Raw genomic sequence first — 23893 nt, 5'->3', positions numbered from 1 at the left:
CGCTCGCAACATTTCAAGGCAACGTTGTACTCGTTTGGCCACGTTCACGCAACAGTAGTGCGCTAGGGCATGCGTGTTAGGTCCACTTCAATCGCTCGCATGTTTCAACATTGCCTGAAGGGAACGAGGGGTGCGAAAAAGGCAGCGAAAGAAGAACACGCGTTGCACATATAACGATGGAAGCATATACAGTAAACTCAAAGTCCCAAATTCCTTCGATCCGGATTCTAGGTAGATTGCATATCCATCCTAGGTAAAAAAGAAATCAACCTGAGACCGGATTTAACCGACAACATACGGTATGTATTTAATTTTTTCTCAATGCGCGAGCGGGCGGAGTTCTGGGGATCCTGCAATCTGATTGGCTTTGGGAGCGGGCGAAATTTTTCTATCTTGCCCGCCAACCCGAGTGGAATACCAGCCATGGTTGCGTGAGCTTGTGTAATTACCTTAAGTTTCCATTTTTTGACACCGAATCCGTTTACATACAGAAGTAAGTGTTTCAAAACAGATTATTATTAGACAAGAGGCGCGGAAATATAGTTCAAATAAAAATATTTCTCTTTGAAACGTTCAGTTTATAAGTCGCTTACCGCATTCGCTGTCAAGCGCGTTGTGAGTCAACAATTTAAAAACTGATCTCAGAGAGGAAGAGAGAGAGAGAGAGAGAGAGAGAGAAAGAGGGAAATATAAATAAGTTATTTACCAGCTAAGCTGGTCTGTCCCTATAGTGAAAAACTGTGACGTCGGTCTTGAAAAAGCTGCCTGAGACCTGAGGCCTCGGGACGCATTTTCAAGACCGGGAGGACCGTATAGCGGAAAACTGTGACCTCAGCTGGCAAATAACATATATATCTGCGTTCTCTCACTAACTAGAAATTTTCATAAAATGTAATGAGGGCATCTAATTAGTTTTCTTTAAATTGAGTAACTTTCTAAGTAATGTTTTAAAGAAGTGGAGAAAAAAATCATATCAAATCAAATCAAACCATCCTTGGCAGTAAACAGCTCCGTCCAAACACTTCATGGACGACCGACTCACGACAACTCAGAACTGGAGTGAGGTTCTCAGTATATAAATTCCTTTGTGGTGACTGCTTCAGGTTCCTGTGCTTTCTCAAATCGGACCTATAGGTATTTCATTGGGTTTCATTGCGCTTTTTCCGAGCGCTCATCCTGCTTAAGTATATCTGCAGTTTTGACTGGTGTAGTCCTAATAATTTTTTTCATTTATGGCTCGGTATTTTTATTTTAGATGTGTCCGGTTTTTTTGTCTCAAAATGTGATGTATTGCGTGGTTTATGAACATGCGGTAAAGCAGATCTTAACAAGTGTTATTGAAATCCAAAAAGAAAATTGGAGGTAACCACACTTTTTTCAAAGATAAGTAATCAACAATATTTGCAAGCAATGTATGGCGGTCTCTTCAACAATTGAAGCTTAATTATCTCTGAAAATGCATTGTTACCTTCAATTTTCTTTTTGGATTTTACCAAGAGCACTTGTTAACTTTTGCTTTCTCCGCGTAGTTTTAAACAGCGCAAAAATATCCTTGTATTAGTAAGCTCCACAAATAGAATGCCTGAGTATCTCAAGGTGCACAGAACATATGCGCAATAACAATACTAGGTGCCGTCCTTAAAGAGTCCGCTAGAGCGTTTATTTCACCGTGAAAACGGGGTTAACGCAAGCATAAGCAAAAGCCCAAGCATAAGGATCAAGATTTTCCTTTCCTTGTGCTTGCGGTTATGATTGCATTTGCTTGCGTCGTATTAAACTTCACACGACGCAAGCGAACGCAAACGCAGCGAAGCGCAAGGAAATTTGCTACGTCAGGCCAATTGAAGCACTCGTTTCAGATTCCCCGCGTCTGAGCATTTGAATAAATTGGCGGATGTAAGTCCATTGTAAGGTTTATTCAGTTCATGACTTATAAAAATGTCTGAAACTGTGTTTAATGACCCCAAGACCAAAACGTATGAAAAGAATGAGTTTTTTTTTTAGTTAAAACATTTAGTTGTTGGGTCTGGTCCAAAAATAAGATTTAAAAAATGTAGCGGTTTTTTACACCTGCATTCCGTATATTTAATTTTTAGTTTGCTGATCCTATCTTATTTCAATCACGTGACTTAGATGTACTATTTACTGCATTTAATTAGTTAGTTTTGGTTCTGTTACTGGACGGATCAGAAGTTTTCAGTGGAGTAAGTTGTGAGACGCTGAAGACTTGGAAAAGATCGGCAAAGCGGAATTGTTATTTTACTGTAGCGACCGGTACTAAAGGTCAGCCTCAACTACCAACTTGGCACGAGTTTCGATGCGCTATGTTTACGGAGATATACTTTACAGACAATCGCTTGTGTTCATAGTATTGAAAAGTTAGTCGAGATATGATCTTGGATTCTTGGCTTTGTAATAAATCAATCAAGTCATCGTTCGACTAACTTTGATACTGTGAAAACAAGTGATTGTACGTGAAGTATATCTCCGTAACCATAGTGCATCGAAACTCGTGCCAAGTTTGTTGTTGAGGCTGGCCTTGAGTACCGGTCGCTACACTAAAAATGACCAGCATTAACTGCTCTCTCCATATTCGGGGTTACGTGGTGAACACTTTCCTCGTCGAATGGGAAATTTGGCGGGCGGATCCCTTTAAGCCAAGAGTCATCGATGCCTTGAGCAGGGGCATATGACCAAAGGCAGCAAGGACACACTTGTGTCCAAAGGTAAATTTGTTCGGTGGCCGAACTTTGAATGCCCCAAGTCTGTTCCTTGATCCCACCCTTCTGGAGGCTCCTCAAGTGTCATCTGCTGGTAACCCCTCGTCTTTTCTTAACTCTTACTTGGCTCCACCTTATTATGTGCTAATTAGGGTTTAGTGTTAACCTAAGGGATGAAAAATTGTCCCCCTCCCCCTCCCCCTCCCTTTGATTATGCTACTTTAACCCAAAACAATTAAGACCTATTGCTCAGGCGACAATGTTCATCATAGTGATATCAATTGGTAATACTAAGTCTTCTGGTGTTCAAGTTAATTTTATGATGTTCATCCAAGTGTAACTGGCAATTTTTTTTTGGATACTGATAGTATTGGGACCATTTATAAGACAATTGGTAATGCTAGGGATCGCGACAAAAGAAACGAAGATATCATTATATGAAATAAATATATACGAACTACGGGAAGATGCATGTTACGATCTGCCATATCTTGTTAATTATTATTTTACGAGCCCCAAAAGAATCATGGGTAAATTGTGACCATATGCTTAGTCTGTGCTGGTTTTCCGCCATATTGACTGATGGTATTAAAATGTTGAGTTTTAAGGCTGGACTATTCCTCTTTTTTTGATGCCCCTACACAACACGATCATTGTGTTTAGCCCAGTTACGAACGGTCAAAAATTCAGGCTCGAACAGGATTAAAAGACGTAAACTTTGCGTCACTGATGCAGCGCTCCGCCAATTGAGCTATCAAGCCATTTGGGAGCTGGTCATTTTGTGACAAAGTGTAGGCTACCCGTAGCCTCTTGTTTTGTGAGTTCCTAGTATACCAGTAGAGCATGCTAAACATGAAGGCTATATAAAAGACATATATGAACTGCGAAAAGAAGCATTTGAAGACTTTTAGAATATCTTAAAATGCGATAAAAGTGATCTTATGAGTACGGGAAAAGATAAGAGTAGTGTTATTGTTCTAGAGAAAAATAACAATAAGCAAACGATATGATGGAAATGGACATGGAATGTTTATGGTAATGTAGCGGCCAAATTTTATTTTTTTGCTGCCTTATTCTGGTCAGCGGTCTGAAGTGTCTGATTGATGTTCCGAGGGTCGTTCCGAGGCCTTTTACATAGGGTCACTCCACGGTCGAGAGTTCCCTCGAAAGTAAAGAGACCTAGCTGCCACCAGAAAGTAGTTGCTTGTGTAAACCAACTGCGTATATGAATTCGTCGGAGCAAGAGAACATGGGATCAAGTGCGGTCAAGTGAAGCTATGATCCTCGCAGTTATGAACGCAATTTTTGCAATTGCGTAAAGATGCCTGAAAATTTCAGGCATGATGGCATCTCAAGCGGAACGCTACTTTTAGTTCAGAGGCGTAGGCAGAGGGGTCCTCTGTTGTCCGTGACCTCCCTTGGAAAAGAAAAAAAATTAATCGCGAAAAAACACTGTTGCCTGGGGGGCTCATTTGAAAATGCCTGATGGTTTGAATATATCTCCGGAAAAAATACTTCTGTTTTTCTTCTGTCTACACTAATATAACTTAAAATTCACTCATCCCAATGACAAGAATTAGCGTCTTCGTGAAATCGACGTGAGACAAACAATACTTAAACCAGGAGACCTCGACAAAGTATATTCACTTGCCCCAGTTTTATTTATGAATCAACACAACACTATTCTGATATATATAATTCACTCCCTACCGCGGCAAACGACTCCGTTTCATTCAGTCATTTGCAAGCAAGCTGTCATCTAATTTTTAGCCATTTCTTCGTTGATCCATTTTAAGAGATATTTAACTTTGGCATAGACACCGAATTTGCCTGGACTTGCGCAGCCAAACCCCCAGCTTGTGACACCCTGTAGGTAATATTTTCCGGCGGTTTCACAAACCATGGGACCTCCGCTATCTCCCTGGCAGGCATCGACACCTCCTTGATCCAGACCTGCACATATCATGGAATCATGGATTAAACCCGGGTACGCTCTGTCGCATCGGGCGCGGCTGACTATGGGGACCGAAGCTTGGTGCAGTATTTCCGGTCTGTGACCTCCCGACGAGTGTCTTCCCCAACCTGTAATCCAACATCTAACATTGTTCGTCGGTGCATCCACGTTTTGAGGAAGACAAGCTAAGTTCACAAACCTGGTGGAGTAAAAGTAACCATTGTTATTATAGATAGTTCCGGCGCTATGACTGGCTAATTAAGCGGGCCGTATTTCACAGTACGCCCCTCTGTAAGGCCCGCTAAATTTGAAATTTCGATGCAACAATATGTACCAAGGTTTTCATGTCGTTTGTGTTAAATATACTTGTAAAACGTTTTGAATCTTTCAAGCAACTGTTTCAAAAAGCCAAGAAGATTTATTCTACCAGCCAATCGTTGGTGGCAGTTTGGACCTTCCGCTTGACTTCAACTAGTTTCCTTTCCGGCGCGCCTGATTACCTCGAAGATACAACAAATATCACACTAACCCTAAAAAAAAAAAAACAAAAATGCATCGACATATACTTAATGCTCCTTTTCTGAAACCCAGTGGAGTCGACTTTGAATCCGAATTTCTCAATGTTTATTGCAAGAAAGAAGTCTTTCACCTGACCGACGCGCTCTCAGTCTCAAAATCACGTCAGGCAAAGAAGATTTTGATGATCGAGGACAGTGACGATTCGCTTATCAGTTCTTGTAAGTAGCTTGTCATCGAATAGTCGTGAACCTGAGCCTTACGCCGAAAGTCTGCCAACACGTGCAAAAGAACAAAACTACTTTACCTGTTTAATTTTGCCGGTTTATCTAGTTTTAGGAGAGCGATATCGTGGCTGTATCCTTTTTCCGTTTGGTATAAAGGATGTGATATGATTTTAACAACTTTAAAGTCCTGCTCGTTTCCTAAATTTGATGTCCGCTTATGGGCTCCCAACCTGTAGGAATGATTTTATAAAAAAAGGGTCAGTGAGTTACGGAAATAGTTCGATAATCACCATGATTTTGATTCCCACCCTTCTCCCGTACGTCTTTTCTCCATGGCATTTCTGGCCCCTGTGATAAAAGAAAACTCACTTCCTTTTTTTCTTCGGATTTTGAAAGTGTGTTTGCTTGACACCTGACTGGCAATATTTTCAGCTTCGATTTTTATCCAAAGGCCATTTACTTCAAGTTGACTGTAAGTTTTGGATTTCACGGTCAGTCATTACTCACGTTCAAAACTGACCGATTGGACCTCAGATGGCTGGATCCAGGGAGAAGTGACGTCAAAGTCTCACTAGCTTAAAATGCAGCTTATTATATATGCAAAACGCGAGTTCAAAATTCTGAAGGCCCAAAACTCCCGTGGTGCGTATTTATTCTGCGGCTTACACACGCATTAAATTCTTAAACTAGATTAGGTGTACTTAAAATGCTCCGGATTAATCAAGGTGTAGGTTTTGTCCTACCGTACAAGGACTGAACTGGGATCACTTCCTTGGACGCAATGAGCGGCAGTAACCAACCACAGACGAGCAACGAGTGTTCCACCGCAGAACGGAAATCCATAGTTGTTTCGTAACATCCCTTGCCAAGGCCAATCCCCAACTCTAGCTTCCATCCCTCCGACGATCCTAGTCGATGGACGAATGCCACATCCACCTTGGAAACAAAGTTGAGAAATCCATTCATGAAAAAATGTACAAATTATTTTATACTCTACTGTAAAGCTGTATGAGACTTTTCAGTTGTTTAGATGATTTGCGAAGCATTCAGCGGTCACCGTATGGACAAGATCTTGCAAAATTCTCTGGTTATACATGCAAACTATATTGGCACTCGTTCGTGGGAGCAACGAAATTAAGTAGCAGAGCATCGGAAGAGTATAAGTCCTGTTGATACCAATATTCCCTGGTCTGAAGACGTTTTTAATGTCTACAGTGACGAGGACATACTCGAAAAAATTTCCTCCATAGACTATTGAGACGAAAAATTTGATTCTTCGAAAGTTGAAAATTCACACATTATTTTAAAGTACACGCATGTTAAAATAGTGTAAATATAGAAGCAATAAGCTCTCAGAAACACTGTTCCTTGTAGAATTTTATCCGTTTTCTGTCAGTCTTTGGTTTCCTAATTCTGGGCTAGCTTGTTCTAAATTGATGTAAGACAGTATTATATCTTTCATGTGTATGTAAAAATTGTAACAGCTGCACTTGCATCATAGAAGCGTTTACCAAATGCAAAACAGCCAGTAAGAGCCGGTCTAACCATGCAAACGTACCTTTACCATAATACACTTCAATTCAGTCCCTGGAAGAGCGGGTTTTTTGCACCCGTGGAATAAAGACTCTGAAAGATTCTCTTTCAAGAGTTGCAGTTTCTGATTGCAACCTCAATTTACGGTGATTAACTTCAATCATTAAAACTTTCTCTACTGTATTGAAAGGATATACTCCTACTTACTTGCTGGAGGCACTGACGGGGGTAGCGGCGGTGGGGGATTAGAGGGCGGTAAGGGTGGTAAACTTGGTGGTGAAGGAGGCTCTGGAGACCCTGAAAAAGGAGGCAAACGTGCTAATGTTTCATTTTCCTCATTGAATAATCTCATTCTGTTTCTTATCTGCGAGAACTTGATACTGTTTCAGTGGCTTTTGATGTTGTCTTTAGTGTAAAATCGTTAGCTGTATCACACGTGTGACTGCTTAGGAAGCTTATATTTTTTTATAGGGAGCTTAAGCATGCGCGTTTTTGAGACGCGGACGGCAACCGGAAGTGAGCTGTTTTCCCTTTTAACTTGTCTTCACAACAACCACATTTACATTGCTAAGTACCTTTTCTCCATTAGGGATGATTAGTATAAAAATCTGGGAGACACTACTGTCCTGGCACGCGAAATGTTCTCCTCCGGTCGCCGTCCGCGTCTCAAAAACGTGCGTTCTTAAGCTCCCTTTTTGGAGTTTTTGAGAAACGGAAGTGAACATTTTGCATGTCAGGACAGTAGTATCTCCAAGATTTGTAAACTCAGTAATCATCTCTAATGTAGAAAAAGATACTCTACAATATTAATTTAATTATGTGAAGACCGGTTAAAAGGGAAAACAACTCACTTTCGGTTGCCGTTCGCGTTTCAAAAACGGTTAGGGAGCTTAAGCACGCACATTTTTGAGACGCGGACGGCGATCGGAAATGAGCTGTTTTCCCTTTTAACTTGTCTTCAAACAGACATATTTGCATTGCTAATACTTGGGGTTCATCGTTGACTCTGAAAAGCAAGCATTTCGCATTCCTGCTAGAAAGATCCAGTCGTTTGCCCAATTGAGAGAATATATTCTTGCTCGTAAGAACGTAGATGTTAAGACATTGCAACGGTTTCAGGGGAAGTGTATTTCGTTTTCTTTGGCGGTCCCGGCGGCTACGTTGTATATAAGGAATATCAGCGAATCTATTGCGTCTTGTACGGATCCTTGTCAAGTGAAGATGACAACTTATCTTTTCGAAGAAGTAGCTCATTGGCGCTTCCTGGACACGTGGTCGGATGTTGTTCCATGGCGCGAGGAGAAACATGTGAGACTGTCTATCTCCACGGATGCTTCTAATTTTGGTTGGGGTTGCGTAGTCCACCATCCTTCAGGTGGTCGGCGGATGGGTGATTACTGGAATTCAGAAGAGTTGAGACTAGGTATAGCATCCAAGGAGATGTTAGCTATTTGTCGAGCTGTCAAGTCATCTCCCTCGTTTGTTCATGATTGTCGGGTTGATGCTCAGGTGTATAACCGGGTTTCTGACTGCAGACATTACTGTTTCGGCCTTCTGAGCCTCATCAGTGCAGTGCTGATGACTAGGATGGAGGTTAAGCTATAAACCCACCGCAGATGTCCCACGCAGGTGGTACATCCAAGCCATGCCAGAGTGCTCAAACTAGCGAGCTAGTGAGCATGCGCAATTGCTAGCGGCAATGACTCATCCTAGCAGAGTGCTCAATTTGAACATGAATCGATACGTTTAATGGCCAAGGTAGTCGAACCTCGCCTCAATTGACAGCGGTCACAAAGGAACTTTATCGTTGTCTTTTGGAGCGTAACTTACGATTAGAACTCTTCTACGTTCCGTCAGAGCAAAATCAAGCAGATGCTCCTTCCAGGCGTCCATCCGCATCAGATTCTAAGCTCTCCTCTAGGGCATGGCAAAAAGTGAAGACTGCTTTTGGGGCCATCTCGGGGCACTCGTTTGATTTGATGGCATTGGATTCTAATGCTCAGTTAGGTGATGAAGGAATTCCCCTTCCACACTTCATCCATGGCCTACACCATACTCGCATGGCACCAATTTATTTGCCCAAGACTTGTCTGATGATAGGCACCATGATCTTTCGAATCCATACGTTTTTCCTCCATTTGCCTTGGTAGCGCCTGTCCTGAAATTTGTCAGCCAGTCTCGCCGTCCATTCATAATAGTGGTTCCTGGGGGCTCTCCCAACCAGTTCTGGTGGCCGGTGTTGATGGCGATGTCTTTCTCGGTGATTTGTCTGGCCCGTGAAGGCGCTCTGGATGTATTACTATTTCCTTCCAAGGAGGGTTTTGTTCAAAGAGCTTGCTCTTATCCATTGTATACTTGCAGGGTCTCTCGGTTTTGAAAGAGGGGACTGGTAGCTTTATCTGAATTGTGGCTGTGATGTAGTCGAACGTAATGCAGTCAATAGTTAGTAAATTTGTTAATTATCGAGAGGGGGGTGTATTGGTATTTATAGTTGTGTATGCTATATTATTGTTAACTGTTAACGAGAAGGACATTGCTAATAGAATCCATGAGTTGAGTCAGACCAGACGTAGTTCTCGGTATGCAAAGCAAAAGTCTGCATTAGAATTGGAACTATCATCATTCTTGTCGTCCTTAGAAACGCCAAAAAACCTGAGTACCGCCCTGCCAGCGGATGTTGTAGCTTTTCTGGTCTGGAAGGATCAGGGAGGGAGGACGGTCATTCATGATCCATACTGTAGTTTTGCAGGGAATTCCAAAACTGTTTGCGGCCGATGCCCTAAACGATTGGCTTATGGCACAGTTGATTCTCTAATCGGGAAAATACGGGCTTTATTCGTAGGGGTAGGTAGAGGTGGAGAATGGCACTCACTTCTGGGAGTGGGTAACCCTGCGTCGGATAGATCTGTAAAAAAATATCTAGCGGATGTTCGCGAAGAACAATTGAAGGCGTATATTACGCCTCGCCAGGCCGAACCAGTTCTTTTATCAGATTTGGAGGTATTATCGAGTTATTGGCAATCTAAGTTGAGGGAGTCGTGGTCGGATCCTTTGCAATTATACTTATTGGCAAGAGATCAGGCAGTATTTAAAGCATTTTTTTTCTCGGGGGATAGAGCCGCGGATTTATTAGGTCTATTAACCCATACCATTCTGAGGTTTCCCAACGATTGGCCGGGTTTCTTGTTTAATTAGGTCTGGACCAAGTCACTACGATCTGGTGATAGCAACGTGTATGCCTTAAGACGAGGTACAAACAAAGGAATTTGTCCTGTGGCTGGGCTAGAAATTTATTTGAATATATGTGAACTATTGAAAGTGATTGTGTTATCCGGTTTTCTCTTTCGCACGGTATCTAAACAGGGGCTAATTACGTCCAAAGCATTGGAACCCTCTGCAGCCCAAGCTAGACTAGATTTATATGTAAAGAGCGTGAAAGCACGTTTATCTAATTCTTCGTTTACACTCCGTGGTTTTCGAAGAGGAGCGGCTGTTTCATTGGCATTGGCGGATTTTAGTCTGGACAGAATCATAGATCATGCAGGCTGGAAGTCTAGTAACTAAGACGGCTCTATATTACATCAAATTGAAGGAGGTGGTGAATCCTGAGGGTGCAGCAGCTAAGTTATTGAAGATACATTTAGATACTGGGAAAACTCATACAAGGCTAGAAACAATTTAGAAGGATTCACGAAGGCTTTCCCGGGGTGAATATAGTTTTCCTCGCCAATGATTGTAGTGAGTGTGGAATTGTTTCCGTGAATTCATTAAAATGACTTATTACTGTGGTTTTAGCAATATACTTTTCGGGCCAATAAGGAATGGGAAGAGATTAAGATATACTTCTTGAATTTGGAAGGGAGCTGCGCGGGGTATTAAAAAACTGGCTTTTAGTAACGGCTCAGGGGTAGTAGGGAGGAGTTGCGCTCCCATACCTAATCGACAATTAACTGAGGCAGAATAATACACTATGCAAAGTCATTTGGATATTGTATATTCTACCAAAGCATTAATTATCACTCATTCTGGCGTGAATGCTTGTCCCTTGGGTACAGCTGAGAATATTATTGGTTGAGCAATGATATAAAGCTCAAACCAACACCCTTTTCTTGAGTCGGTGCAAGAAAGTCAAAGAAACGGAGTTCCCACCCTCCCTCCCCATTAGTCGGCTTAATTTGTGCCACAGCATTCTGCCTCAAATGCTACTTCCCACCGGATCCTGCTTGGTTCGGTCGGAGTTGCGCTCCCATATCTAATCGACAATTAACTGACGCATAATAATACACTATACAACTTAACGTTAACACAGAAACTACATCAAAACAACACAAATTAAAGCTTCGTGAACAAGATGTCTGTAAAGCATACGTAATTTAAATTACAAAAAACAAAGGTATACTTTAAAAAACTGTTAGGCTGAATGTTTTCAAAATCCCAAATGCAATCCGTTTTAATCTTCTTCAATTTTGCTCATCCCTGCCTTCTTTTGCATTTGCTGTTATCTTCAAGCCTTCCTTCAATGTCTTGAGTAATTATAGACTATTTACGTTTTGCTTGATTCGGTTGCTACAATCATTGATTAGATGGGACACCTTGACAACTATCTTGAACAGAATTCTTCGATTTACCTTATTTCTAGGCCCACAAGACCATTACCCGGAGCTTCCATATGTATTGTACCCTTGAGTCAACCCTAAACAGTGTCTTTTAAATTTTTAAAACTGCTATATCTTGAAATACCTTCGTGTTTCGGGTGTGCTGCATCTAACGTAATCAATGGCTGACCATAGGTCTCTTATGATTGAAAATTGTGAAAACACCCACAAAACCCCACTGGGAGGTGCTTCTAAAAATAAAAAGATACGGGACAGCGTTGACTCAAAGGGTTAAAATGGAAGATGGAGGCTCCGGGTAATGGCCTCCCACCGCCCTTTCCCCCAATTCAATGTTCTGTGGAAGCTAGTTCAGTTAGGAGTTGTGCTGTAATTCAGCCCAATGTTGAATGGAGCGGAGAGGGGAGGGGTGTCAAAGTCCCAAATGAATTTGTCACTGATTGCAGTCTTCAGTCTCTGAATTTGGCTAAATTTCGTAACACAAGCCCTTTAACATGCCTTGTGTTGTTCAGATTCATCAATCACCGAAAACAAATTCGTGCTTTTTCGCTTATATATAACAAGCTGTAACAAAAAGACACCAACCGCAGCCTCCTTCCTCTATTTCTTCACAAGCCCCTCCACAGCTCCGTATTTTGACGTCATCAATGGCAATGTCTCCTTGCCAATTCTTACCGACGATGCCTTCGAATATGAACAGCGTATTCTGTCAATTAAAAATATAAGCATTTATGCCCGAGAAATAAAGATCATTTTCTCATACTTTTTTTCTCAATGTGAAGAAATTCAACGTTTTTGGAACACTTTTTTGGAAAACAAATTTCTAGTTTCTAAAAAAACTGTGGTGCCGCGTCGGTAGGAAAGTGAAACAAGAAAATTTGGCTTTATCAAGGGAGTTGATAAAGGTCACATTACCACCGTGAAAGATTTGGAAAGCTAACGCGTCAAGCGTTAGCCCTTCGTCAGAGCGAATGGAAGAATTGTGGGTGTTGTTGGTTTTGATGAGGGCGTGGAGGAGCTTTGCCATTGATGGAAATATGGTAACATGAATTTGTGGATTCCATGAGGATACAGTGTACCTAGTTGAAAGATGAATTTTTGTTCGAGATTTTTGCGGGCTTTCTGTGTTCCCGTGGTGTAATGATAGGCAGCAAATTGTCATGTTGTGGTGGGAGTGATTAGGAAGATTAAAAGGGCGCGCAACTGGTTTTGACGTTGTGTCGTTTTTCTACATCTCGTAGGTGTTCGAGAAAGCGGTCCGCCAATCTTTTCCCTGTTTCGCCTATGTAGTTTTTTTACATAGGGTGCAGGTTATGCAATAGATGACATTTGCGGAGATGCATGTAAAATGGTCAGTGATTTTGATCATGACGGATCGATTCGGTCCTGAGATCTTAACCATGTTAGATATAAATGGACAAGTTTTGCATCGTGTGCGCTCCTAACTAGAAAATTACCTATGTTCTTGTCGCGTTTGAATGAAATAAGTGGTGGTGTAGGAAATTTATGTTTAGTTTCTGGATCACTGTGGAGAATTTTGAAGTTTTTTAGTTTTTTGAAATTTAGGAGCGCATTTAAGTCTGGCAACCAACCGGGAACTTTCAAATGTACACGCACACGGTGCAAAACTTGTCCTTTTATATCTAACATGGTTAACATCTCAGAACCGAATCGATCCTTCAAAATCACCGACCATTTTGCATGCATCTCTGCAAATGTCATCTATTGCATAACCTGCGCACTACGTACGAAGATCTACATAGGAAAAATAGGGAGAAGATTGGCGGACCGCTTTCTCGAACACCTACGAGATGTAGAAGAAAATGGCACAGTGCGTCAAAACCAGTTGCTTACCATTTTAATCTTCCTTATCACTCCCACCGCAACATGACAATTTGCTGCCTATCAGTACACCACGGGAACACAGAAAGCAGCAAAATTCTGGAACAAAAATTCATCTTTCAACTAAGTACACTCTATCCTCATGGAATCAATAAACGCCTCTCATCCCATTAATTTATTCACAAATTCATCTTACCATATTTCCACCAATGGCAAAGCTCCTCCGCACCCTCATAAAAACCAACAACACCCACAATTCTTCAATTCGCTCTGACGCAGGGCTAACGCTGGTAATTCGACCTTTATCAAATCGTTTGATAAAACCAAATTTTCTTTTTTGGAAAAAATTTCAAACCAATGTCGATCAAAAAACATCATCTCTTTCGTTTTAAAGTTATTTTTTCGGCTGGAGTGGGGGTTTCCCTCAAAGTATGGCTATTTGTGTCGCACAAACATCAATTCATGAAAGTACAGGCGACTTCAGTGACCATCGAATTCGAAATACGCATAAGAAAGACAAACAAGTTTGGAACTCCGGCCAGACCAACACTCAGGGTCTTTAAATAACTGAAGAGAAAGTGCTGCCTTTGTAATGACATCTGCAAATGGTTAGACTCTCTACTCTTCTCGGATAAGGACGATAAACCGTAGGCCGGGTCTCACAACCCTTCAATGTTCATAACCCCGTGGGACGTAAAAGAACCCACACACTATTCGCAAATAGCCTAAGGCATGGAATTCCCGGTGTTGTGGCCTGTCCTCTTTGGCATAGCTAGAGGGCCGTAAGTTATAGAAATCTGTAAAATGTTAATTTTGTTTCCCTCTCTTAATGAAGTTATCGTATCGTTTTTATTGCCGGCGTATGTTGGTTTATCTTTGTCAAACTTTTGCATTGGGGAGATCAAGTGCTTATAATCTTACAGCAGTACGACATCGATGTTCCATATCGAAAAGAACTGGAGAAAATTATTTACCAGAGCATTATACCCCTGAGACCTCTCAGGGACCAGCTTTCCTCGGAGAGAAAACTTGCAATCTGTCCCAAACAAATCAGATAATTAACAGTTGGGCTACAGTTGATCACATAAATCGTCTACGCCTACGCATTAACTTACAGCATCCGTGGGCTTTTCAAGTTTCAGATCTGCCTTCATCCACTCTCTTCCCTGATAACCGCTTTTTTCAAATCGTACTATTCCATCTACCCAAACTTTGAGCTTCCCCACACCTCTACCAAGCATGTGGTATCTGAATGAAATGCATGTTTCTCCGGATATCAAACCAGGTTTGAATACCATCCGGGCATTATCGCCTCGCTTCCGAGGTCTTGACGCCTCGATGTATGCATAATAGCCTACACGGAAAGGAATCGTTAGTGCGTTAATATTTTACTCTCTATTGCAAATGCTTGCCTAGTTTTTTGTTGAGCGTGCGCTGTCGTTAATTATCCCCAATTTTTTTTGGTTTTAAAACAAGTCACTTCTCTGTCATTTGCAAATGATAACTGACGCTCCCTGCGCCATTTAGCTAATCACATAAAAGAAATGAGTTTTGGTATTAAAAATGGAATTTGAGACGCTTAAGGCCTGCTTCGAACGTCGCTATTCTGCCGTGTCGAACTTAACTGAATTTGACCTGCCAGTGGCTCGACAATAGAACGAGAGTGGTGTAAAAAGTCGAAATTCCTTCAGTCGCGCCAAAGGCAAAATAACGAAAACGACAAAACATACCTGTCATCCAGCCGGTCAGCTAGAAGAAGCACTTTCAGAATTTATGGATTGAATTCGGCACGGTAGTAGCGCATGCTGATCAGTTGAAACCATGCAGCGTCAGTGCCGTGTAGCACGAAAGACTGTCAAAATTCGATTGCCGTTTCGAGCTAACTTCAATAAAGTTGCCGCACTGACCGGTTTTCAAACGTCGCGCTATTCCCGTACAAACGTTGCAAACGTCAATTTAATTCGATTCGGCCTAACAATCGCCCTTTCCCCTTCCCAGGAGCTAACGGGTACCGTATTTAATGCTACGGTTTTGTTAATTCAATACTTAGTAAAATTGACAGCTTATTAATGAGTTGCATTGATCTGTCCAACATACCATTTCCGCTGACGTCGGCTGATGGTCCGGTGCCGGAAGATGGTGTAGTTCCTTTCCTCAATGTCCAATCAAAATCGTCATCTTTACTCTGGGAAACACGATCGCAGAGTTTTTCTTCGCCATCAAAATTACATTCAAGGCCTTAGGAAATAAAAATGAAGAAAGTCTTTATGATGGCTATATTAAGACAATGTCTAATCGGCGTGGGTGGGTGGGTCGTGAGTGGGTGAGTCGTGAGTCGTGTATCGTGTGTTGTGGGTCGTGGGTCCAAGATCCTCCATGTATACACGTCATGTATACATACTTTTAACCCTAACCTTAACTCTTAGGGCAATTGCAAATTTGGACCGAGCACTGAGGGAGCTAATATATATCTTTTTTTTATCTTCAAACAAACACTACCCACGACCCACCACCCACCCACCCCCGCGATTTAGCCTCACCCCCACGTTAACTGATAACAAATATTATTTTGATCTTTATCAGTAAAGGCCATAGTTCTAACAACCAATAAACTTCTCGTTCACATATAACATATTGACATATAATTGTTCGTACGGGTTATAAGTGTTTTTAACATGAGTATCGAGCTTTTATGTCACAGGTAATGGATGTGGGTATTAAAGTAACAAATGAAAATAAGCGCCGTTGATGCAGTTTAGGAAGAGAATCCTGCTTGCACTGCAATGGCTTTTTCAAAAATCACGATAAAGGTGAATTCGCGACCACCAACAAGATACCGTGCCAGTTGGTGCTAAATAAGAACCGGGCAAATGGCTCAGTCAACATTTGCTTCAACACCCGTTCGACTTTTTTGAACGATGCTGAACCATGTTTTCTGCTAAGGTGGACAACCGGCTTCAACGCACCATCAACATTTGATTCAACAAAGCTCGACGAGAGACATGGTATTCAGTCCCAGGCTGCAGCAGCGGGTGTTACTATGGATACTGACATGTTTGGGTGATCAGTCAATCTCGACCACAGAGCTCTTCTCTTGACTGAGGGAGAGAAGAGCTCTGGGGAACCCTGAAGCAAAGTGTCCTTTCATTGGTTTTGGTGAAGAACAATCAAAAGCGTCTCTAATTGGTGCATTCAAACATAGCACGAGGAGTGAGCAGGCGTCGTGAGATTCAAATCGCCAGTTTTTGGCTACGAGAACCCTACGGCGCATGTCCTCCTACATAGAGTTTTCCAAAGCCTTGGGTCGATCCAAGGCTCTGGTGACGGGAATGGTCATCAGTGAGCGACCGATTAATGCGCACGCGCGTACCCAACAATAGCGACCTTCCCTTCAGATTGGAGCACAATCGGAGCACGCGCATTTTGAAAAACTTCGTACTTTAATAAACGTAATGCTCGAGCCCAGTACAGAAAACTCGTACTCTTCAAGCCGTTTTCTTACTTCGATCTAATGTTGAAAGAGGGAGGCCAAATAGCCTGCGTGGCAGGCCGTAGAAGGGGAGGGAAAGGGTCAAAAGAAGGGTCAAAAGGAGCCCGGGAGTGCTCATCCCTGCCTTCTTTTGCATTTGCTTCAAGCCTTCCTTCAATGAGGGTCTGAATGGAGGAGGGGGGGGGTCCACATGCCGGTTGTCGGTTAAAATTTTCGACCTTTGTCGGTTGTCGGTAAATCCCAGTTAATTTTTTTGTCGCTATTCGGTAATATTTCCCTCGTTTTGTCAGTAGTCAGTAATATTTTCTAGCCCTTTGTCGCTAGTCGGTTAACCCCATTCACACCCTCTTCAATGTCTTGAGTAATTATAGACTATTTACGTTTTGCTTGATTCGGTTGCTACAATCATTGATTAGGTGGGACACTTTGACATCTATCTTGAACGGAACTCTTCACTTGACCTTATTTCTAGGCCCACAAGCCAATTATCCGGAGCTTCCATATGTATTGTACCCTGTCAACCCTAAACAGTGTCTTTCAGTTAAATTTTTAGAACTGCTATATTTTGAAATACCACGTGTTTCGGGTGTGCTGCATCTAACGTAATCAATGGCTGACCATAGGTCTCTTATGATTGGAAATTGTAAAAACTCAGACAAAACCTCACTGGGAGGTGCTTCTAAAAATAAAAAGATACGGGACAGCGTTGACTCAGAGGGCTAATATGGAAAATCGAGGCTCCGGGTAATGGCCTCCCACCGCCCTCCCCCCAATTCAATGTTCTGTGGAAGCAAGTTCAGTCAGGAGTTGTGCTGTGTGGAAAATCTCACATTTCAGCCCAATATTAAATGGAGGGGAGGGTGTCAAAGTCCCAAATGAATTTGTTACTGATCGCAGTCTTCAGTCTTTGAATTTAGCTAAATGTCGTGACACAAACCCTTTAACATGCCTTGTGTTGTTCAAATTCATCAATCACCGAAAACAAATTCGTGTTTTTTCGCTTATTTATAACAAAGCTATAACAAAAAGACACCCACCGCAGCCTCCTTCTTCTATTTCATCACCAGCCCTTTCACAGCTCAGTATTTTGACGTCATCAATGGCAATGTCTCCTTGCCAATTCTTACCGACGATGCCTTCGAATATGTATAGCGTATTCTGTCGATTAAAAATATAAGCATTTATGCCCGAGAAATAAAGATCATTTTTCTCATACTTTTTTCCGAATGTGAAGAAATTCATCGTTTTTGGAACTCTTGTTTGGAAAACAAATTTCTAGTTTCTAAAAAAACTGTGGTGCTGCGTCGGTGGGAAAGTGAAACAAGAAAATTTGGTTTTATCAAGCGAGTTGATAAAGGTCAAATTACCACCGTGAAAGATTCGGAAAGCTAACGTTTCAAGCGTTAGCCCTTCGTCAGAGCGAATGGAAGAATTGTGGGTGTTGTTGGTTTTGATGAGGGCGTGGAGGAGCTTTGCCATTGATGGAAATATGGTAACATGAATTTGTGGATTCCATGAGGATACAGTGTACCTAGTTGAAAGATGAATTTTTGTTCGAGATTTTTGCGGGCTTTCTGTGTTCCCGTGGTGTAATGATAGGCAGCAAATTGTCATGTTGTGGTGGGAGTGATTAGGAAGATTAAAAGGGCGCGCAACTGGTTTTGACGTTGTGTCGTTTTTCTACATCTCTTAGGTGTTCGAGAAAGTGGTCCGCCAATCTTTTCCTTGTTTCGCCTATGTAGATGTTTTTTACATAGGGTGCAGGTTATGCAATAGATGACATTTGCTGAGATGCATGTAAAATGGTCAGTGATTTTGATCATGACGGATTGATTCGGTACTGAAATCTTAACCATGTTAGATATAAAAGGACACGTTTTGCATCGTGTGCGTGTACATTTGAGAGTTCCCGGTTGGTTGCCAGACTTAAATGCGCTCCTAACTAGAAAATTACCTATGTTTTTGTCGCGTTTGAATGAAATAAGTGGTGATATAGGAAATTTATGTTTAGTTTCGGGATCACTGTGGAGAATTTTGAGCGCATTTAAGTGTGGCAACCAACCGGGAACTTTGAAATGAACGCGCGCACGATGCAAAACGTGTCCTTTTATATCTAACATAGATAAGATCCCAGAACCGAATCGATACTTCAAAATCACTGACCATTTTACACGCATCTCTGCAAAAGTCATCTTTTGCATAACCTGCACACTATGTACGAACATCTACATAGGAGAAATAGGGAGAAGATTGGCGGACCGCTTTCTCGAACACCTACGAGATGTAGAAGAAAACGGCACAGTGCGTCAAAACCAGTTGCACACCATTTTAATCTTCCTTATCACTCCCACCGCAACATGACAATTTGCTGCCTATCATTACACCACGTGAACTCAGAAAGCAGCAAAATCTTGTGCAAAAATTCATCTTTCAACTAAGTACACTCTATTCTCATGGATCTCATCCCATATTCATGTTACCACATTTCCAACCATGGCAAAGCTCCTCTACACCCTCATAAAAACCAACAACACCCTCAATTCTTCCATTCGCTCTGACGAAGGGCTGACGCTGGTAATTCGACCTTTACCAAATCGTTTGATAAAACCAAATTTTCTTCTTTGGAAAAAATTTCAAACCAATGTAGATCAAAAAACATTATCTCTTCCGTTTTAAAGTTATTTTTTTTTTGCTGGAGTGTTAGTTTCCCTCAAAGTATGGCTATTTGTGTAGCACAAACAACAATTCAAGGAGGTACAAGCGACTTCAGTGACCATCGTTTTCGAAATACGCATAAGAAAGACGAACAAGTTTGGAACTCCGGCCAGACCAATACTCAGGGTCTTTAAATAACTGAAGAGAAAGTGCTGCCTTTGTAATGACATCTGCAAATGGTTAGACTCTACTCTTCTCGGATAAGGACGATAAACCGTAGGCCGGATCTCACAACCCTTCAATGTTCATAACCCTGTGGGACGTAAAAGAACCCACACACTATTCGCAAATAGCCTAAGGCATGGAATTCCCGGTGTTGTGGTCTGTCCTCTTTGGCATAGCTAGAGGGCCGTAAGTTATAGAAAATTGTAACATGTTAAGTTTGTCTCCCTCTCTTAATGAAGTTATCGTACCGTTTTTTTTTTTTTTTGAAATTAAACTTGCACCAATGCCGGCGTATCTTGGTCTACCTTTGTCAAACTTTTGCATTGGGGAGATCAAGTGCTTATAATCTTACAGCACGACATTGATGTTCCATATCGAAAAGAACTGGAGAAAATTATTTACCAGAGCATTATACCCCTGAGAGCTCTTAGAAACCAGCTCTCCTCGGAGAGAAAACTTGCAATCTGTCCCAAACAAATCAGTTAATTAACAGTTGGGCTACAGTTGATCACATAAATCGTCTACGCCTACGCATTAACTTACAGCATCCGTGGGCTTTTCAAGTTTCAGATCTGCCTTCATCCACTCTCTTCCCTGATTACCGCTTTTTTCAAATCGTACTATTCCATCTACCCAAACTTTGAGCTTCCCCACACTTTCACCAAGCATGTGGTATCTGAATGAAATGCATGTTTCTCCGGATATCAAACCAGGTTTGAATACCATCTGGGCATTATCGCCTTGCTTCCGAGGACTTGACGCCTCGATGTATGCATAATAGCCTACACGGGACAAAGTTAACAGGGAAAGGAATTGTTAGTGCGTTAACATTTTACTGTCTATTGCAAATGCTTGTATAGTTTTTTGTTGAGCGTGCGCTGTCGCTAATTATCCCCAATTTTTTTAGGTTTTAAAACAAGTCACTTCTCTGTCATTGGCAAATGATATCTGACGCTCCCTGCGCCATTTAGCTAATCACATAAAAGAAATGAGTTTTGGTATTAAAAATGGAATTTGAGACGCTTAAGGCCTGCTTCGAACGTCGCTATTCTGCCGTGTCGAACTTAACTGAATTTGACCTGCCAGTGGCTCGACAATAGAACGAGAGTGGTGTGAAAAGTCGAAATTCCTTTAGTCGCGCCAAATGCAAAATAATGAAAAAGACAAAACATAACTTTCATCCAGCCGGTCAGCTAGCAGGAGCATTTTCATAATTTATGGATTCAATTCGGCACGGTAGTAGCGCATGCTGTTCAGTTGAAACTATACAGCGTCAGTGCCGTGTAGCACGAAAAGACTGTCAAAATTCGATTGCCGTTTCGAACTAACTTCAAGTTGCCCCACTTACCAATTTTCAAACGTTGCGCTCTTCCCGTGCAAACGTCAATTTAATTCGACTCGGCAGTAGCGCGACATTTGAAACTGGCCTAACAATCGCCCTTTCCACTTGCCAGGAGGTACTGTAATCAATCCTACGGTTTTGTTAATTCAATACTTAGTAAAATTGACAGCGTATAAATCAGTCACTTTGATCTGTCCAACATACCATTTCCGCTGACATCGGCTATTGGTCCGGTGCCGGAAGATGGTGTAGTTCCTTTCCTCAATGTCCAATCAAAATCGTCATCTTTACTCTGGGAAACACGCCCGCAGAGTTCCTTGCCATCAAAATTACATTCAAGGCCTCAGGAAAGAAAAATGAAGAAAGTCTTTATGATAGCTATATTAAGACAGTGTCTAATCGGCGTGGGTGGGTGGGTCGTGGGTGGGTGAGTCGTGAGTCGTGGGTCGTGTGTCGTGAGTCGTGAGTCGTGGGTCCAAGATCCTCCATGTATACACGTCATGTATACATACTTTTAACCCTAACCCTAACTCTTAGAACAATTGCAAATTTGGAGCGAGCACCGAAGGAGCGAATACATATCTTATTTTTATCTTCAAACAAACACGACCCAGGACCCACCATCCACGACCCACCCACCCAAGCGATTTAGCCTCACCCCTATATTAACTGATAACAAATATTATTTTGATCTTTATCAGTAGAAGCCAGAGTTCTAACAACCAATAAACTTCTCGTTCACATATAACATATTGACACATAATTGTTCATACGGGTTATAAGTGTTTTAAACATGAAAATCGAGCTTTTATGTCAAAGGTAATGGATGTGGGTATTTAAAAAAAAACCAAGCAGAAATCATCTCTTAGTTTATCGATCAATAATTAAACGATGAAGTATTTTGACCGTTTTCATTGAATTTCTTAACTCAGTTTAAAGATGCCGGAGAAAATCTACCGGAATTTTGATTCATGTGACTAATTTTTGGTGCTCTTTACGGAAAAGAACAGCAATTATAATCGGATTATACCATCTGTGCACACGAGGTGATTGAAACCTGAGAACACGCCGAAAAGCACCACAACCTATGAGGAGACTCAACGAATAAGTTGACTGAAAAAGAGGTTTTAAAAAAAAACTTTATGGCTAGTCACCCTTTAACTCTGGATTGTGGTGTTGTGGATAGAAAGTAATAAATGATAATAAGCGCGGTCAACGCAGTTTAGGAAGAGAATCCTGCCAGCACTGCAATGGCTTTTTCAAAAATCACGATAAAGGTGAATTCGCGACCACCAACAAGACACCGTGCCAGTTGGTGCTTAATAAGAACCGGGCAAATGGCTCAGTCAACATTTGCTTCAACACCCGTTCGACTTTTTTGAACGATGCTGAACCATGTTGTCTGCTAGGGTGGACAACCGGCTTCAACGCACCATCAACATTTGATTCAACAAAGCTCGACGAGAGACATGGTATTCAGTCCCAGGCTGCAGCCGCGGTTGTTACTATGGATACGGACATATTTGGGTCATCAGTCAATCTCGACCCCAGAGCTCTTCTCTTGACTGAGGGAGAGAAGAGCTCTGGGGAACCCTGAAGCAAGGTGTCTTCTCATTGGTTTTCGTGAAGAACAATCAAAAGCGTCTCTGATTGGTGCATTCATGTTAGCACGAGGAGTGAGCAGGCGCCGTGAGATTGAAATCGCCAATTTTGGGCTACGAGAACCCTACGGCGCATGTCCTCCTACATAGAGTTTCCCAAAGCCTTGGGTCGATCCGAGGCTCTGGTGACGAGAATGGTCATCAGTGAGCGACCGATTAATGAGCACGCGCATACCCAACAATAGCGACCTTCAGATTGGAGTACGATCTGAGCACGCACATTTTGAAAAATTTCGTTCTTTAAACGTAATGCGCAGTACAGAAAACTCGTACTCTTAAAGTCATTTTCTTACTTCCATCTAATGTTGACCGGAGATGGGCCAAAAGGCTTCAACTTGGATTGAACATGTTTCAATATGTTTGAGAGGGGGGCCAAGAAAGAGTTTTCAACATGCCTTGTCCCGGACTTTAGGGCGGCATTTGAACGCTGCATCCAGTGTTCATTCAACCTAATCACCCCCAGCTCTCCTCGTCAACAAAGGCAAAGTTTTTTCAAACATCCGTCGCCTTTTAGAGCATAATTACACGGCCATTATTTTCCGAGGAATTGGCTTGGTCGAAAGTACTAGTAAATACCTAAAGACTTACCAGCTACTAAAGCCAAGCTCACAAGAAGAAGAAGAACAGACAAGATCATAGTGCTTGACAATATGTGATTCCTGACAGTAAGCTACGCCGATTATATATCATAGTTTCTGTCAATTCGTGGGTACATCTAATCACAACCAGCCGGATGACAAGTGACTAAACTTTCTTCTCATGGTTAAATGGAACGCACAATTCGTGGGTACATCTAATCACAACCAGCCGGATGACAAGTGACTAAACTTTCTTCTCATGGTTAAATGGAACGCACAATAGTTTTGCAGAAACAGCTTTTCAGCTGTTATTGTACACCGAGTTTGTTACAAAACCAGTACAAAAGATATGTGGAGAAAACGTTTGAGGATACTTGAGAAACGATAAAAATTCATTGATTTTTGAACTATAGAAAAATAGAAAGCGGCTCCAGCGCTTAGACAACAAACAATCAAAATTCAACTTGAACTAGACAGTAATTTATTTTTTTCGCCAAAATCGGACTTCGTTCATTGTATTCTGATTACCTCGTTGCA

The 23893-nt window shown here is 41.8% G+C and overlaps 1 protein-coding gene across 1 annotated transcript; it reads right to left on the bottom strand.

Moving 5' to 3' along the window:
- Positions 1-4358: 4358 nt before the first annotated feature.
- On the bottom strand, positions 4359-23480 carry LOC138042372 (MAM and LDL-receptor class A domain-containing protein 1-like). The gene is made up of 11 exons (XM_068888233.1): positions 23367-23480; positions 21322-21459; positions 20319-20557; positions 17933-18053; positions 15503-15643; positions 14521-14759; positions 12149-12269; positions 7158-7247; positions 6161-6353; positions 5498-5647; positions 4359-4873 (listed from the first exon to the last, which is right to left on the bottom strand). Exons 1-11 carry the CDS (start codon positions 23413-23415, stop codon positions 4480-4482), a joined length of 1875 nt encoding a protein of 624 aa, XP_068744334.1. The 5' UTR covers positions 23416-23480; the 3' UTR covers positions 4359-4479.
- Positions 23481-23893: the final 413 nt, after the last annotated feature.

The sequence above is a fragment of the Montipora capricornis genome, chromosome 3, assembly GCF_036669925.1.
Source record: "Montipora capricornis isolate CH-2021 chromosome 3, ASM3666992v2, whole genome shotgun sequence".
In the NCBI taxonomy this organism is placed as follows: domain Eukaryota; kingdom Metazoa; phylum Cnidaria; class Anthozoa; order Scleractinia; family Acroporidae; genus Montipora; species Montipora capricornis.
Note: the sequence above shows the minus strand (reverse complement) of the source record. Positions and strands in the feature narration are given on the sequence as shown.